The sequence below is a fragment of the Puma concolor genome, chromosome A2 (assembly GCF_028749965.1).
Source record: "Puma concolor isolate L17-30 chromosome A2, mPumCon1.1.hap2, whole genome shotgun sequence".
In the NCBI taxonomy this organism is placed as follows: Eukaryota; Metazoa; Chordata; class Mammalia; order Carnivora; family Felidae; genus Puma; species Puma concolor.
This window is the reverse complement of record NC_141668.1, coordinates 13145965-13159731: the sequence shown is the minus strand read 5'-3', so window position 1 is coordinate 13159731 and position 13767 is coordinate 13145965. Positions and strand designations below refer to the sequence as shown.

The 13767-nt window shown below is 41.7% G+C and overlaps 1 protein-coding gene across 1 annotated transcript; it reads right to left on the bottom strand.

The window, feature by feature from the left end:
- Window positions 1–2553: 2553 nt before the first annotated feature.
- LOC112866603 (serine protease 1) lies at window positions 2554–7334 on the bottom strand. The gene is made up of 5 exons (XM_025929538.2): window positions 7202–7334; window positions 5023–5182; window positions 3993–4246; window positions 3345–3481; window positions 2554–2797 (listed from the first exon to the last, which is right to left on the bottom strand). The coding sequence occupies exons 1-5, from the start codon at window positions 7239–7241 to the stop codon at window positions 2648–2650; spliced, it is 741 nt and encodes a 246-aa protein (XP_025785323.1). The 5' UTR covers window positions 7242–7334; the 3' UTR covers window positions 2554–2647.
- Between the last annotated feature and the right edge of the window lie 6433 nt (window positions 7335–13767).

Here is a 13767-nt window from a genome sequence, read left to right as displayed (position 1 = left end):
ATCAATACGCACCCTGGATTACTCTAGTGGAGATTGTGGCTGCCTTCTTAACATCCACTCCTCCTTCTCTTGGTAACCATCCTTATAACCATTCAGTTAACCAAACATGTACCAAGTTCATTGCGGAATGAAGGTCTACCCCTTGCTCTGAGATTATGCTGGGTAACCTAATTGTAAATTAATCAGCATAATCCCACTAGACTATTGACTCAGGTTTGTGCCAATGACCAAATTCAGTGAAAGACACACATTATGATGTCTGCCAGGGACATCTGGGAAAGAAACTTCCTAGATCTGATGGGAGTAGCTTTGTCTTTCCCCCTCGATATAGACAAGGTAGAGTCGGGCTCTGAGGGCCATTTCAATCACAAGGTTTTATCCTGAGGATAAAACTGACATTAATGCACAGAACAGAGACAGGAATCATAGGGTCCTTGACATTTTTGAATTGCTGAATCAAAGCATCCTTGAAGCCTTCCCAGTTTTTAAGCTTCCATTAGCACATCTTTAAAGGCCATTTGAGTTGGCTATTCTGTTCTTTGCAATGGAATGACTCCTAAATTATACACTCCCATTTATACTTTGTTTTTGTGGTTGTATGGATATTTCAATAGAATAGAGTTTTAGAAATGAAGTTTCTGGGTCAAAGAGCATACAGATTTTACATTTTAGTATAAATTTACAAATTATGAAGAGTTAGATTTTTTAAAAAGACAGTTGATAGAAAATGACAAGATAGGCTGACAAGGGAATATTGAATAGTATCAAGAGAAAGGATTTTTTTCCATACTTTTCTTTGGACCTTCCCTTATCTCTCATCTTTTATATAGCTCCCTTAACCTGCCAGGTCTCTAAATCTGCCCTCTTCTTGCGGTGAGGTGGGTGGTGCTGGTGTGGAACAGAAAATGTTTTAGAGGAAACGGGAGAATCTTTAAGGTCATTTGTTTCTGGAGAGAAGCCTGAGATATTTAGTTAAGGTAGATCTAAAGCTACCTATTTTAACATAGAGGAGTTATATATGAAATTAATTAATTTAGGCCATATGTAAACATGAAAGCAGTTCAATGAGAACTATGGAAATAAGACAGGACAACTTAGTTATGACCATATATTTAAGAGCCTTGAATGCAAGGCTAAGGAATTTGGCCTCCATCCCAGTGGAATTGACAAGGCAATATGAAGGGCTCAGGACTGGTTCTTATGAATGTGCCATCCAGAATTACAAAGGAATAGAAATTTGGTAATGGGGCATGTGTCTTCCCATATTTTCCTCTTCCAAAATACCTGGTGTGGACTGTATGTTTGTGCCCCTCCCCCATGCCCACACATTTATGTGCTCAAACCTAACCCACAACAGGACAGTATTAGGAGATTGGACCTTTGCAAGGTTTATATGGTCATAAGGCTAGAGACCCCATGATGGGATTAGCGTCCTTATAAGAAGAGACTAGAGCCCTCTCTCTGCCAGGTGAGGACACAGTGAGAAGGCCCCTGTCTACAAGCCAGGAAGTGGGCCTGCACTGTTTCCCACTGCACCTTGATCTTGGACTTCCCAGCCTCCAGAACTATGAGAAGTTAATGTTTGTGGCTTAAGCCACCCAGTCTATGGCATTTTTGGTATAACAGCCTAAACCGACTAAGACAATATCCCTCCTTCACCTTATTACTGAGGCTGTGAACATTTTCCCATTTCGAACCTCCTCCATCTGCTCCAGGATGTCCGTGCTTAGATCCCATTATATTCTTCTCCTGGATCCATACCGGATATGCACAGGAATCACGTGTTGGGACTTGTTCTCCAAACCAACTCTGTAGCCACAACTTCTATGACCTCAGTGTAATAGATCTGCTCTGTAAACTGACCTGCATTTTCACTTTCTTTCTTTTATAGTTCAAAATAGTACATTATTTGGGCTGGGATGTGGGGGTCTGGTGGTGGAAGATGGGCAATGGGCACAGACTGCCTACAGACATCATGCCTGAAATAGCAATAAAATCCCAGTGGGAAAGCAAGAAAGATCTTAGAGAACTGGAATATATAGGTAGGTAAAATCTTGGGAAATGCAGGAAATCTGTGATTTGTACAAAAAAACAAATTCTCCATCTGGTGGTTTCCATTATCTAGCCTCACAGTTTCAGATGGACTGGAGCCAAAAAAAAAAAAAAAAAAAAAAGGAGACCATAGTGTCACAGCAGTAGCAATGCTTTGGGAATAAGGGCCACTGGAGCTTCCCTGACTCTGAACTAACTCAATGACTTTGGGCAGTTGATTTGCCCTTTCTGTACCCTGATGTCATCATCATCTGTTCAAAAATGTGATGGCAATAGTGACTTCAAAGCTTATCCATGTTTATATCTTCAATGGACCACACAGAGCCTAGCAGATAGATGATCAGTAAATTCATTTGGATCAGGTTGAATGAATACCTATGTAACCTTTCCAATTCTATCCTCATGTAATTGTTCAATTCTGTGCCCACTCTCTTACTCAGCAGTCAGTTTGAAGATAAAGTTCATAAATATTAAGTAAGGGCAGTTCTTGGACACATGTGGTGTGAGACAAAATTTTTTTATTTAGATACTGTTTTCAGGCATAGGTGGAAGGCGAGGTTGACTAACGGGATAAGGTGTGGAGAGGTCCATGTGCTTAGTTGGCAGCGATGGTCTGCTGAATCCAGCTCACGTAGTTGCAGACCTTGGTGTAGACACCGGGTTTACCTCTTTGAGCGCAGCCGGCACCCCAGGAGACAATGCCCTGGAGCTGGTTGTTGCAGACCACAGGGCCACCAGAGTCACCCTGAACAAGAGGAAAGAGACAATAAGAACTCTCAGTTACACCAAGTTGGGGGAAAGGCTCAAAGTTGTTTCTCCATTACCCTGGGTCCGTTTTCCCAGGTTGCTGATTCTCCAGGAAGCATCTTCACTTTTCCTGGGAATCCAACCCTCAATCTCTGTACTACATCCCTATCCTTTCTACCCCACCCCCCTCCTCCTAGCTCCTGCTCTTCTCTTAGTTGCAGGCGGGCAGGACCAAGAAGAGGTGAGGACAGGTGAGTGCAATGCTGCCCAGCTAGCCCTGCTTTTTTTTCCAGAAAGTTTCCTGGTACAATATACCTCCTCCGCAGGGCGCCTGGGTGTGCTGTTTGCACACCGTCTTCTGTGTATCTTTTTACCCTTGACCCTAACCATTAATTTCTCAAAAGGAAAATTTATCATTTATCCCAAATCTCTCCATTGTCCCTTATAATCCATCCCAGAGACAGCTTCTCAATCTGTGTTTCAGGAAAGGGAAAATATGGTGGAAATGCCTGCGGCTTGGCCAGAAGGAGTACAGAGAAACTAACCTGGCAAGAGTCCTTTCCGCCTTCCAGGAAGCCTAGACAGATCATGTTGCTGGTGATCTGGCCTGGGTAGGCTTTACGGCAAGCACTGTCAGTTAGTATGGGAGCTTTCAGACACTGCAGGACATCGGGATAATTTTCTGTTGGGCGCAAGGGTAAAAATGGAAGAATATTACCCACAGGATTCTTGGAGATTTCTTTCCCAATCTCTCCCTCCTTCCCTACTTTGCCAGTAACTTCTATTTTGGAAGAACAACTTTTATCTGGAAAGTCTCCCAAACAGTTTTAATCAACAAGTTGTTCTCTCTGACGCTGGCACCAGTGACTCCAGATCTCAAATCTGGAGACTACCTCTTAAGCAGGTCTATACTTTAGGTGGTACCAAATCTCTCAGCCTCTCTTCTGTTTACCTCCTCGGTTTCTACTTCTTTGCAAATCACGAATCACACTTCAGCTGAACATCTGCTATCTTTATCACAGTTCATTTTTTCTTGTGTTTTCCAGCAAAGGAAACTTCCTAAGACTCCATACATCCACAAACTATCCTCTGGGAACCTTGCCTTGAGTGACAGTTCAGACTAACTGACCCCCAACATGTCTTTCACTTCTAGGATTTTCAGACTTGGTGCTTTTGTTCCAGGTGACACTCACCCCCAAAGCTCTGGACATTTCCCCAGCCAGAGATGAGGCACTGGGAACCAGAAGGTGCACAAGATCTTGGCAGAGAGATAGCAGACACTCGAGAGTTGAGGGTGGCAGGTGAGCTCAATTTAATCAGCATGATGTCATTATCAATAGTGTTTGCATTGTATCTCGGGTGGCGGATGACCTTGGCCGAATTGATGAATTGTTCACTGCCCTCAGAGACTGCAATGTTGTGTTCTCCCAGACGCACCTGGATTCGGCTGGATTAGAGGATGCAAAGTTCTGTAAGTATCCAACTTGAGATTTTCCCCCTCCCCTGTTCCCCCCAGTCATAAGCATAAGCATGAACACCATCCCCTTCAAGTGTTCCCACACATAGGTAATTGTGCACTTAAGGCAGCCCTACCAGATACGGTCCAGGTTAGAGTAACTCTTAAGTGGGTGTCACTACCAGCCCGCCATCTTGTTAGAATAGCTAGATGCCTTTAGTTCCCATGACTGAATGACACCAATACAATGATGGCAGGTTAGGTGGGAATTGATGAATATTATTCAGCACATGCTATTCCTCCTCTGGTTGAGATTATCAGTTATTGTAGGGAGACATGGCAGGAATCAGAGACATGCCAGGATTTCAAGGGGGCAGAATGAGTTGTACTTATTTTTAACATTGTACTGGAAACTTCTTTTGGGTTTTTACCTCCATATGCCATTTTTTCCTGGTTGAGCTATAATGATTGGGACTATTTATCGATTAATGCTCTTAAGCTAGTCCTAGGTATACTTCATCACTAACTAGTTCCCCTCCTCTGTCTCTGGTACCATCATTTGGAAGGCTACCAGGGAACTCTAAGGTTAGCTGTCCATGTAAAATTCCCTCAACGCAACATACAGTGCCTGGGGAGAGTGACAAGGCTTCTAGAATCCGAATGCTCACCCCTCAAGCATAACTCTCTAGTTTACCCTGATTGTGCTTTGGCAGGGCTGGGGGATGAGCTGATCTGGGAGAACAGATATGTGAGTATCAGTTACTTACGACTTGTAGCAGTGAGCCGCAGACACCACCCACTGGGAATTGATGAGGGAGCCGCCACAGAAGTGGTAGCCCGAGTTCAGGGACACCTGGTAGGGGACAGAGTTCCTCGGACAGGTGTAGCCCCCAACGATCTTGTCATCGTCATCAATGGGGAAAGCCACTGACAAGGAAAAGTTGGAAACTATCTGTTAAAAGATACATCTTGGAATTTCTACTTACCACTAAGTTTTTGTAGGTGAACTAGAAAAGAGAAGATAATGTTTTCTTGTCACACATAATCAGGACATGGTGATAACATAATTTTCCCATAATGTTTTTCCCAAAATCTTATTACTCTATCTATACCTTTGACATATACTCTACTTACACCATTATAAATATCTAATTTGTAAGTTATGCTTTAAATTTGATAAATATACTGTTTTTCAACATATGTACCACACAAACACACACACACACGTGCGTGCACACACACACACACACACACACACACACACACACACACACCTTGATCAGAGACTCTTATATATTAAATGCCCTGAACATTACTACCTAAGGATGTAAAGAATACTTTTTAGGAGTGCCTGGGTGGCTCAGTCGGTTAAGCATCTGATTCTTGGTTTTGGCTCAGGTCATGATCTCATGGTTTGCAAGTTCGAGCCCTGCATTGGGCTCTGCTGCTTGGGATTCTCTCTCTTCCTCTGTCTCTTTGCCTTCCCCTCCTCTGCTCACTCACTCACTCTCTCTTTCTCTCAAAATAAATAAATAAACATTAAAAAAAGAATACTTTTTATACAAAACTTTGTTCAGCAGACATGCAAATAGGTGTTCAGTGAAGCTTTGCAGTAACCATGCTTATATTGATTTATGGTGGTTGGTATAGGATACTTATTCCCGTGAAGTAGAGGGAAGGAAGCTTTTAGAAGCCCCCTAAGAATGTTCTAGCCTGGAAGGAATTGGGAGTTTGTACTTTTGTTCCCCAAATTTCTCTTTTTGGTTCTTATGTAAAATTTTCATGAAATAATTTCATAGAACATTATATTTGGTTTCCCTCTCCAACCTTTCCCCTTATTCCAATTATCTTTCTAACATTTTTCAATTTATTCAGCATTGTGAAGTTTGGCCCACTGATTTATTAAGATTTCTATGGCTCCCAAAGTCTATGATTATATTATATCCACCTTAGTGTTCACATATTTTGAAGTAATTTTGGGAAAGACATTTAGAGACTAGTGTATTGAATTTATACTCATCCAATTCGGGAAAGTTTAATAGCAAGTTTTTGATAAAATTTGGTAGTATGAAGAACAGAAACAGATATTTCTCTACGTCTTTTGATGATTAAATGATATATTATTTTACACCAGAGAGATTTCATTAAGAAAGACATTGTAAAACCCAGCCCATAGCTTTTATTCATGAGAAGTAAAGTATCTTTGCCTGTTAAAATCCTTTCGGTATAGAGGAGACTCTGGTTCTGACCCTCACAGCCTCTTCAATGAGCCCAAGACTAGTCATTGTTCCCGATTATTAATTCAAAATGCAACATTTCCTTATTGTTAACTATCCTTTCCTTTTCTCTCTTCCTTCATAGATTTTATCTTGACGTTCAGGGCAATTTCTGCCTCTTTATACTTTCTACACTAGTTACTCCTGCTCACTATAATCTGTCCCCAACAAGTGAGGTTTAATTATGTATAGATATTTGTACTAGGGTAGTTTCCCCTTATCCATGGTTTCGGTTACCCTCGGTGAACCGCAGTCAGGAAGCAGATGGTCTACTTTCTGATGTATCATCAGGAGGTCATTACTAACCTAACACTATCTCACTATGCCTACATCATTCACTTCACTCCGTTTATCATGTAGGCATTTTATCATCTCACATCATCACAAGAAGAGTGAGTCAAGTACAATAAGATATTTAGAGACAGAGATAGAGAGAAGAGCATGACACATAACTTCTATTACAGTATGTTATGATTATTATATAATTGTTCTATTTTGTTATTAGTTATTGTTAATCCCTTACTGTACCTAATTTATAAGTTAAACTTTATCATAGGTACATACATATTGGAAAAAACCATAGCATATACAGGGTTCAGTACTATCTGCAGCTTCAGGCATCCCCTGGGGTAGATGTATCCACTGCGTTCATTTATTCGTAAAGACTCACCAGCAGCTCCCAGGAGAGCAAGGAAGATGAAGGTCTTCATGGTTGCTCACTGGATTTGGACTGAGAAGTGTGGTGATCGCTTTTCATCCACAGGTATTTATACCCCCAGGTTTGTCATTGACACCCATGGCCATGGGTGCCAGAAAAGTGATTTGACTGGAAACTTACAAATCCAAATTTAGAATTCAATTCTATGCCAAACTGAAGATAATTCAGCATCATATTTAAACATCAGCTTTTGTCTACTTTTCCAGAAAGTTGTGGAAATGGAAATAATAAACCCACCTGGTGCAATTTGTTCCCCATAATAGAAAAGTACATTGGAGCAAGGTCACAGAATGGGGCTGCAGGTGTCCTGTTTCCCAGACAAAAATCTTAAGTATTTGGTTGTCTCAACTGTGAACTTTTATCTGAGGACTCTCTTGAACACTACCCCCTTGATGTTTAATTAATATTGGCTCTTTCACAGTTATATAATTTTTCTTGTGGCATCTGTGGCTTTGTATAGCCACGTTAAATTTTCATTATTAATAGGGAAACTTGTTTCCTTGAGAAAAGAAAAAAGTGTTCTGAATTGAAACCATGATCGAGGTAAACAGGAGAATGAAAGGATAACTTACTAGAAGTTACTATGTATTTTATATATATAAAAACTTTGCATATATTAATTTAGAAATTCTCATTACAACACTAGAAGATACCTGTTACTATCCCCACTATACATATGGGGAAACTGAGGCACACAAAATTTACAGAGGACTTGAGCAACATCACCTAGCAAGTACACGGTAGGGTCAGGATTCCAATCCAGGAAATCTGGCTTCAGAGTCTGTGCATTTAACCACTATACAACACCTCTCCACTTAGTTCATCACAATCTGGACACCAAGATAATACAGAAATCTTGACAAATGGTAATACAATTGAAATCGATGGAGTGCTTACTATGCATCAGGCACCGTGGATGGGGTTTCTATACATCAGTTCATTCAATCCTTACCAGCAGCTTTATAGGTGTTGTTCTAATTTTTACCATTTTATATATGGGGACAGTGAAGCTTGGGGAAATTACATGTTTTGCTCAAAGTTTTATACTCTTGAGTGGTTAACACAGTGTTCAAACTTGAGCAGACTCATTTCAAGGATCATAAACTCTACTGTGATGCCATAAACATAACTAAGGAGAACAACCTGAACTCCACCAAATTAAAGGATGACCCTAGGGAGCAGAGAGAATTCTTAGATAAATTGAAGAAATGGGTTCCTGGAGCAGGAGTTGTCATAATTAATGAAGCATGGCAGAAGTATCCAGAATAAGTGAATCTCAGGGACCAGATTCTACTCCCACACATCTGAATGGCCTACCAGGATGTACTTCTGCTTTAGCAGATGATCGTCTCTCATGAAGTAGTTTGTTGCTTTTACATTCAAAGTTGTGCTGATATAAAGATGATTCACTAGAAGGCAGAATTTCTCAACCCCCGGCCCTACTGACATTTGGGGCCAGGTAATTCTGTGTTGTGGGGAACTGCCCTGAACACTGTAGGATATTTATCAGCACCCCTGGCCTTAGTTACAAGTACCACTAGCCCCTCCTCCACGTTGTGACAGCCCAAATGTCTCCAGACATTGCTAAATGTTCCCTTGGGTTCAAAATCATCCCCAGCCGGGAATGACTGATGTAAGGAGAAAAGATGGGCAAAGTAGCTTCTAAGGCCATAGCCATGGGTAAGTGATTTGAATGTTAGCATAATGTAGGCACTAATCAACTACTGAATGAATGGCACATAAAGCAGGGGGCTGTCCCTCACTGATACCTAAAAATCATGGAAATTAAGGAGTAAGAGAAGGGCCAGGCCCAGAGTGAAGAAAGGAGAGCCTTCTCAACCCGTCCAATTATCTTCCTTTCTGATACCTCCATGGTGAAGTGTTGGAAGTTGTGTGGTTCTGAATCACCCCTGAACTTCCCTTGAAACTCACCAGAGACCTTAGCTCATATGAAAAGCACATCATCTTCAAAGAGTTCCCACAATAGTTGGCTCATGTGCTGCTATGCTGTAGGGAGCTCTCTCTGGTGCATTCTGGGCTTTATCACTTGGACCCCTTCTCCCTGGAAGGGGAAGTGTGAGGGTTGCCAGGTAAGAGGAATTATCTAGACTCAACTGCAAATGCCCAAATAAACACCTGAGATAAAGGAGCATGGACCCATCCAGTGGCAGCGTGATGACTCTTCAGTCGTCTAAAGCAGTAGTGGGGATGTGGGGAAAATGCCGAGTGATGGTTTCTGGACTTTAGGTATTCCCAAATAACTCTCACATGTGGTGCATGGAAACCATGCACACAATGCCTTTAAAGTAACTTAAGTTTTGATTCAAAAAATTTTTTTAATGTTTATTTATTTTTGAGAGAGAGAGAGACAGAGCATGAATGGGGGAGGGTCAGAGAGAGAGGGAGACACAGAATCCAAAGCAGCCTCCAGGCTCCGAGCGGTCAGCCCAGAGCCTGACTCGGGGCTCGAACCCACGAACCGCGAGATCATGACCTGAGCTGAAGTCGAACGCTTAACCGACTGAGCCACCCAGGCGCCCCAAGTTTTGATTTTAAAGTAGACTTTTTTCCTGAGCCTCTTCTCAAGCATAGATGTTGATATTTCATGTGTTGGTGAATCTTTATCTAATGCACATTAAAATGAACACATGCTGTTTGATAACATAGCTCTTTAAATAACAGTGGTCATTTGTGCGCTCCCTAAAATCACGTTGAAGACTAGTTGTTTTGTATATGTGCCGCCAAAGCAAACACATGTTGAAGACTGATCCCATAGCATCAGGCAGAGGGCCGGACAAAACGAGAGTGGGAAATCCCAAATATCACTGGTGGTCATGGCTGTGGTGGCTGCTGGGTGTGGAAAGGGTATGGAGCAGAGTAGATCTGGATATTAAGTGAGAGCGCAAAGTACGCCAAGCAGAAAATACTAGAAGAATGCTCCCTATTGAAGAGGCCAGGAGAACACGGGATCAGTGTGAGGTGTCTCTCTACATGAGCGCCATGCCGATCTTTTCTGTCAAGTGGGTGAACAAACATGAAGAAGATATCCTTGCACGATTGTGTGGGAGCTCACACCTGTAAGATACCTTTTACTCCTGAGATACTGTGCCTCAATCATCCTGTGAAGTTGGGCCCTGGAGAACTGGGTTGAAACTTCTCAGATTCAATAGATATTCTTGTCTGCGCTTTGTGTGTGCAAAACATCTGTCCTCAATAACATCGATGAATTCTTGTTTGCAATCAACAGTGGTCATGCCACAGTGTGTGGATGTGGAGGAGGTGGGGAGTCTCCTTCCTCAGTCATGTCTGTGAAAAGAGCCACGTGCAATGTGTGGCAATGTCCACGTTCCTTTTGCCGGGCAGAGTGGGTTGGTACCTATACTTCTTTTCCTCACTTCAAGCACATGAAGGTCCAGAGGCATGTGTCTGTATTTAGTGCATCTGTATTTGTCACCCCTCTTTCCCATGCACACGGCTTAGTGGCCTTGGAGGACTATCTAAACTTGGGCCTGAATTAGGGGCTGGTTGGGCTCCAGCAAATATGTTGACATTTATATTGGCAGAAGCAAGACTCACCGGCCTCTGAAGGCAACTTTATGATCTTCTCTCTGATGGAGTCTGTTTTTCTTTTCGCTTAGATGCTCCAGCCACCTTCTTGGCTAACACAACTCTAGTTACTGAGGCCATTTACTGGCTCTTTAACCGTGCCAACAGGAAGGGAAATTTTTAAACAAGAATTCCTCTCCCTGAAAAAAAGATATATTAAATTACTAAAAAAAAACTGAAATAAGCAATCAGGGCAACAAGAATGCAAAAAAGAACAAGGTTACAAAGTACGCGCTTGTGTCATAACCCTGATGCTAACCTGACGGTCCGTGCTAAGCTCAATTTCTAATCATTGCCATGTACAGAAAACCAGTGTTGGCAAGTAGAATGCTCTTTCTTGGTAAAGTGAACCCTGGAACCAGACAGGCTTCCTTGAGAACCCTGCTCAAGGATGGCATTAGTTTGAGGACATTTCTATTCTAGCTACATGTGATTCTCTCCATGATATTGTTTGCAGGAGTCAGCAAACATTTCCTGTAAAGAGCCCAATAGTAAATGTTTTAGGCTTTGCAGCCAATACAGTCTCTGTCACAACTACTCTTCATTGCAGCGTGAAGGCAGCCATATACAGTACATGTGTGGTTGAATGCAGCTACGTTCCAGTCAACCTTCTTCATTTCCTGAAACAGGCTGCAGGTCAGACTTGAACCTGGGCCATAGTCTGTTGACCCTCTCCAGAAGAGAAGGAAGAAATGAATTAAATGCCCCACATCCAGACTTAAAATTGAATGGTGATTGTTTCAATGATCAGGTGTGGCTTGAAAGAAAACTAGTGATCCTAAGAGAATTAGCTCACTGTTGACCTTCAAGTAATGCTTTTGGGAGAAATTAAGACATGGGGAATTGGGGGTTTAGGGCTAGGATATCGGAATGACAGAGAACAGGGCAAAACAAAGAAGAGAATGATAGAGACAGAAACTTGTACCAAAGGATGAGAAACAATAAAATTCTGGGAGAGAAGATTTCAATCTGGCAACAGAGTTCTGGCCTTCATTCTGCCACTAGCTTCCATTTTGGGGGGTCTTTGCATATTAATATCCTCATGTATAAAATGAACACCCACAGAAAATCAGGGGGAAATAGAAGTTAACACGATCTTCGACCCACATACAAGAGTTTTGTTAAAGTGTTAACACAACTAAATTATGTCTCTGTCAGCATTCTCTTCCCACTGCTCTGTCCTAAAGATCCTTGACTTATCTTTGAAGATCCTTGACTTACCTTTCAAACAAACCACCTGTGCCTTCGTTCAGGACCACGGTCTGCTAAAATAAATAGCACTACTAGTATTTTCTTGTTTCTGGATTTACTGTCCTTCAACCTACCACCATACTGTTTTACCAGAGTGGTCTTTCTAAAATTCAAATGGATCATGTCATTTTCCTGCTTAAATCTCTTCAATAGCTCCATATTGATGTTGGGATGGATTTAAGTTCTTGGGCATGGCATTGAAGCCTATGAACCTGGACACTCTTCACTATTTCACACCTCTGTGCCTTTCCCACTTGCCTCACCAGTTTAACACCCACTCATTCTCTAGGTCTCTAATCAGAGAGAATCCTGATGAACCTCACCTGCACTCTCTAGCTCAAATCAGGCCTTCTTGAGTTTTCTTGTCAGCTTCTACTTTTATAACATTTACTTACAATTATATATAAATTGTGTGAGTATCTATCTGTGTAGTGTTGATGGTTTAAAATTCCTGAGGGCACAACTGATGTCTGATTTGCTTACCATTCTGCCTCAAAGCCAACATGTATCTGACACATAGTAATTGTTCAGCAAATTACTGCTGAATGGGGTTACCTCCCTCACTTCTTCGCTCGCAAACTCCAATTCATCCGTTAAAATTTACCTTGACATCATCTCTTCTTAGAGTTAACCTCTGACATTTATCTATGCCCACCCCTAACTCCACCCCACGCTGCCTCTGACTTGACAGATAACTCTGTTACCCTTCTGCACTCTTTTAAAGCCTTGTGTGTATTGCTATTATAACTTCTGAATTTTCTTGTAAACGTTTATTTTTGTCTATTTCCTCAACTAGATTATGATCTCCTGAAACAAATATTTTGTATTTAAGTTCTCAGTCTGTAGCTCTGTCTCTGGCACAGAGTAGATGCTTCGGTTTCTCTTCGCCACATCAGATGCTTGAGCCCCGTCTATAACATCCCACCAAAGGTCTTCCAGCCTCTATTGCAGAAAGGAGATCCCAGTACCTTCTCAACCATCCAGTTGGAAAGTTTTTCCTTGTGTTGAGCCAGAAGATTGTTTAGAGCTTTTAACCATTTTTTCTTAATCTTGTCCCTTGGTAATAGAAGATCAGGAGACTCATAATAAACGGTAAGTGATCAGGGGTCACGGCCAGCAGAAGATTATGGGTTTTAGAATAGTAAACAGGAGAACCAAGATAAGGCAAGGTTCGAACCCAACAGAGTTTCCCTGTCCCTATTTGTAGCAGGAGCAAATCTCAGAAGGCAACCTCAAAAGTTGCCTCATGTTACCCGAAAAATAGCATGCCAGAACTAAAAGTTGAAGCTATGTGCTAGCCTCTTTATACACAAAGAACCAGAACTGGTTCTTAGAAAAAAAATAAACTGGTACAGGACTAGATTGCTTACAGATTTGGCTTACACTCATCTCCTTCAAAAAGCCTTCTCCAACTTGGGCAATCCCCTTTTTCTGCATGTCCTTCAAATGCTGCTGAACACGGATTATACCCTACCATTTTACGATTAGTGAAACGTCATACAGGAGTATTTTAGCTGCTTCATCTCACTATTGGCTCTGTCTCACCACCTAGAATATTCACACACACAAAACCAAAGACGTATACCCCATAGGTTTTGTTATTTATCATTTTATTTCCCCTTCCACACCGAACCCATTGCAATCAGGACTCTTCGGTAGAG

Excerpts from the sequence above, each read along its gene's own strand:
- LOC112866603 (XM_025929538.2), bottom strand. The coding sequence starts at position 7,241 with ATGAAGACCTTCATCTTCCTTGCTCTCCTGGGAGCTGCTG. Across the intron at positions 5,183-7,201 it reads TGCTCTCCTGGGAGCTGCTG|TGGCTTTCCCCATTGATGAC; the intron begins GTGAGTCTTTAC and ends TTTCCTTGTCAG. Across the intron at positions 3,482-3,992 it reads AAATGTCCAGAGCTTTGGGG|AAAATTATCCCGATGTCCTG; the intron begins GTGAGTGTCACC and ends TGCGCCCAACAG.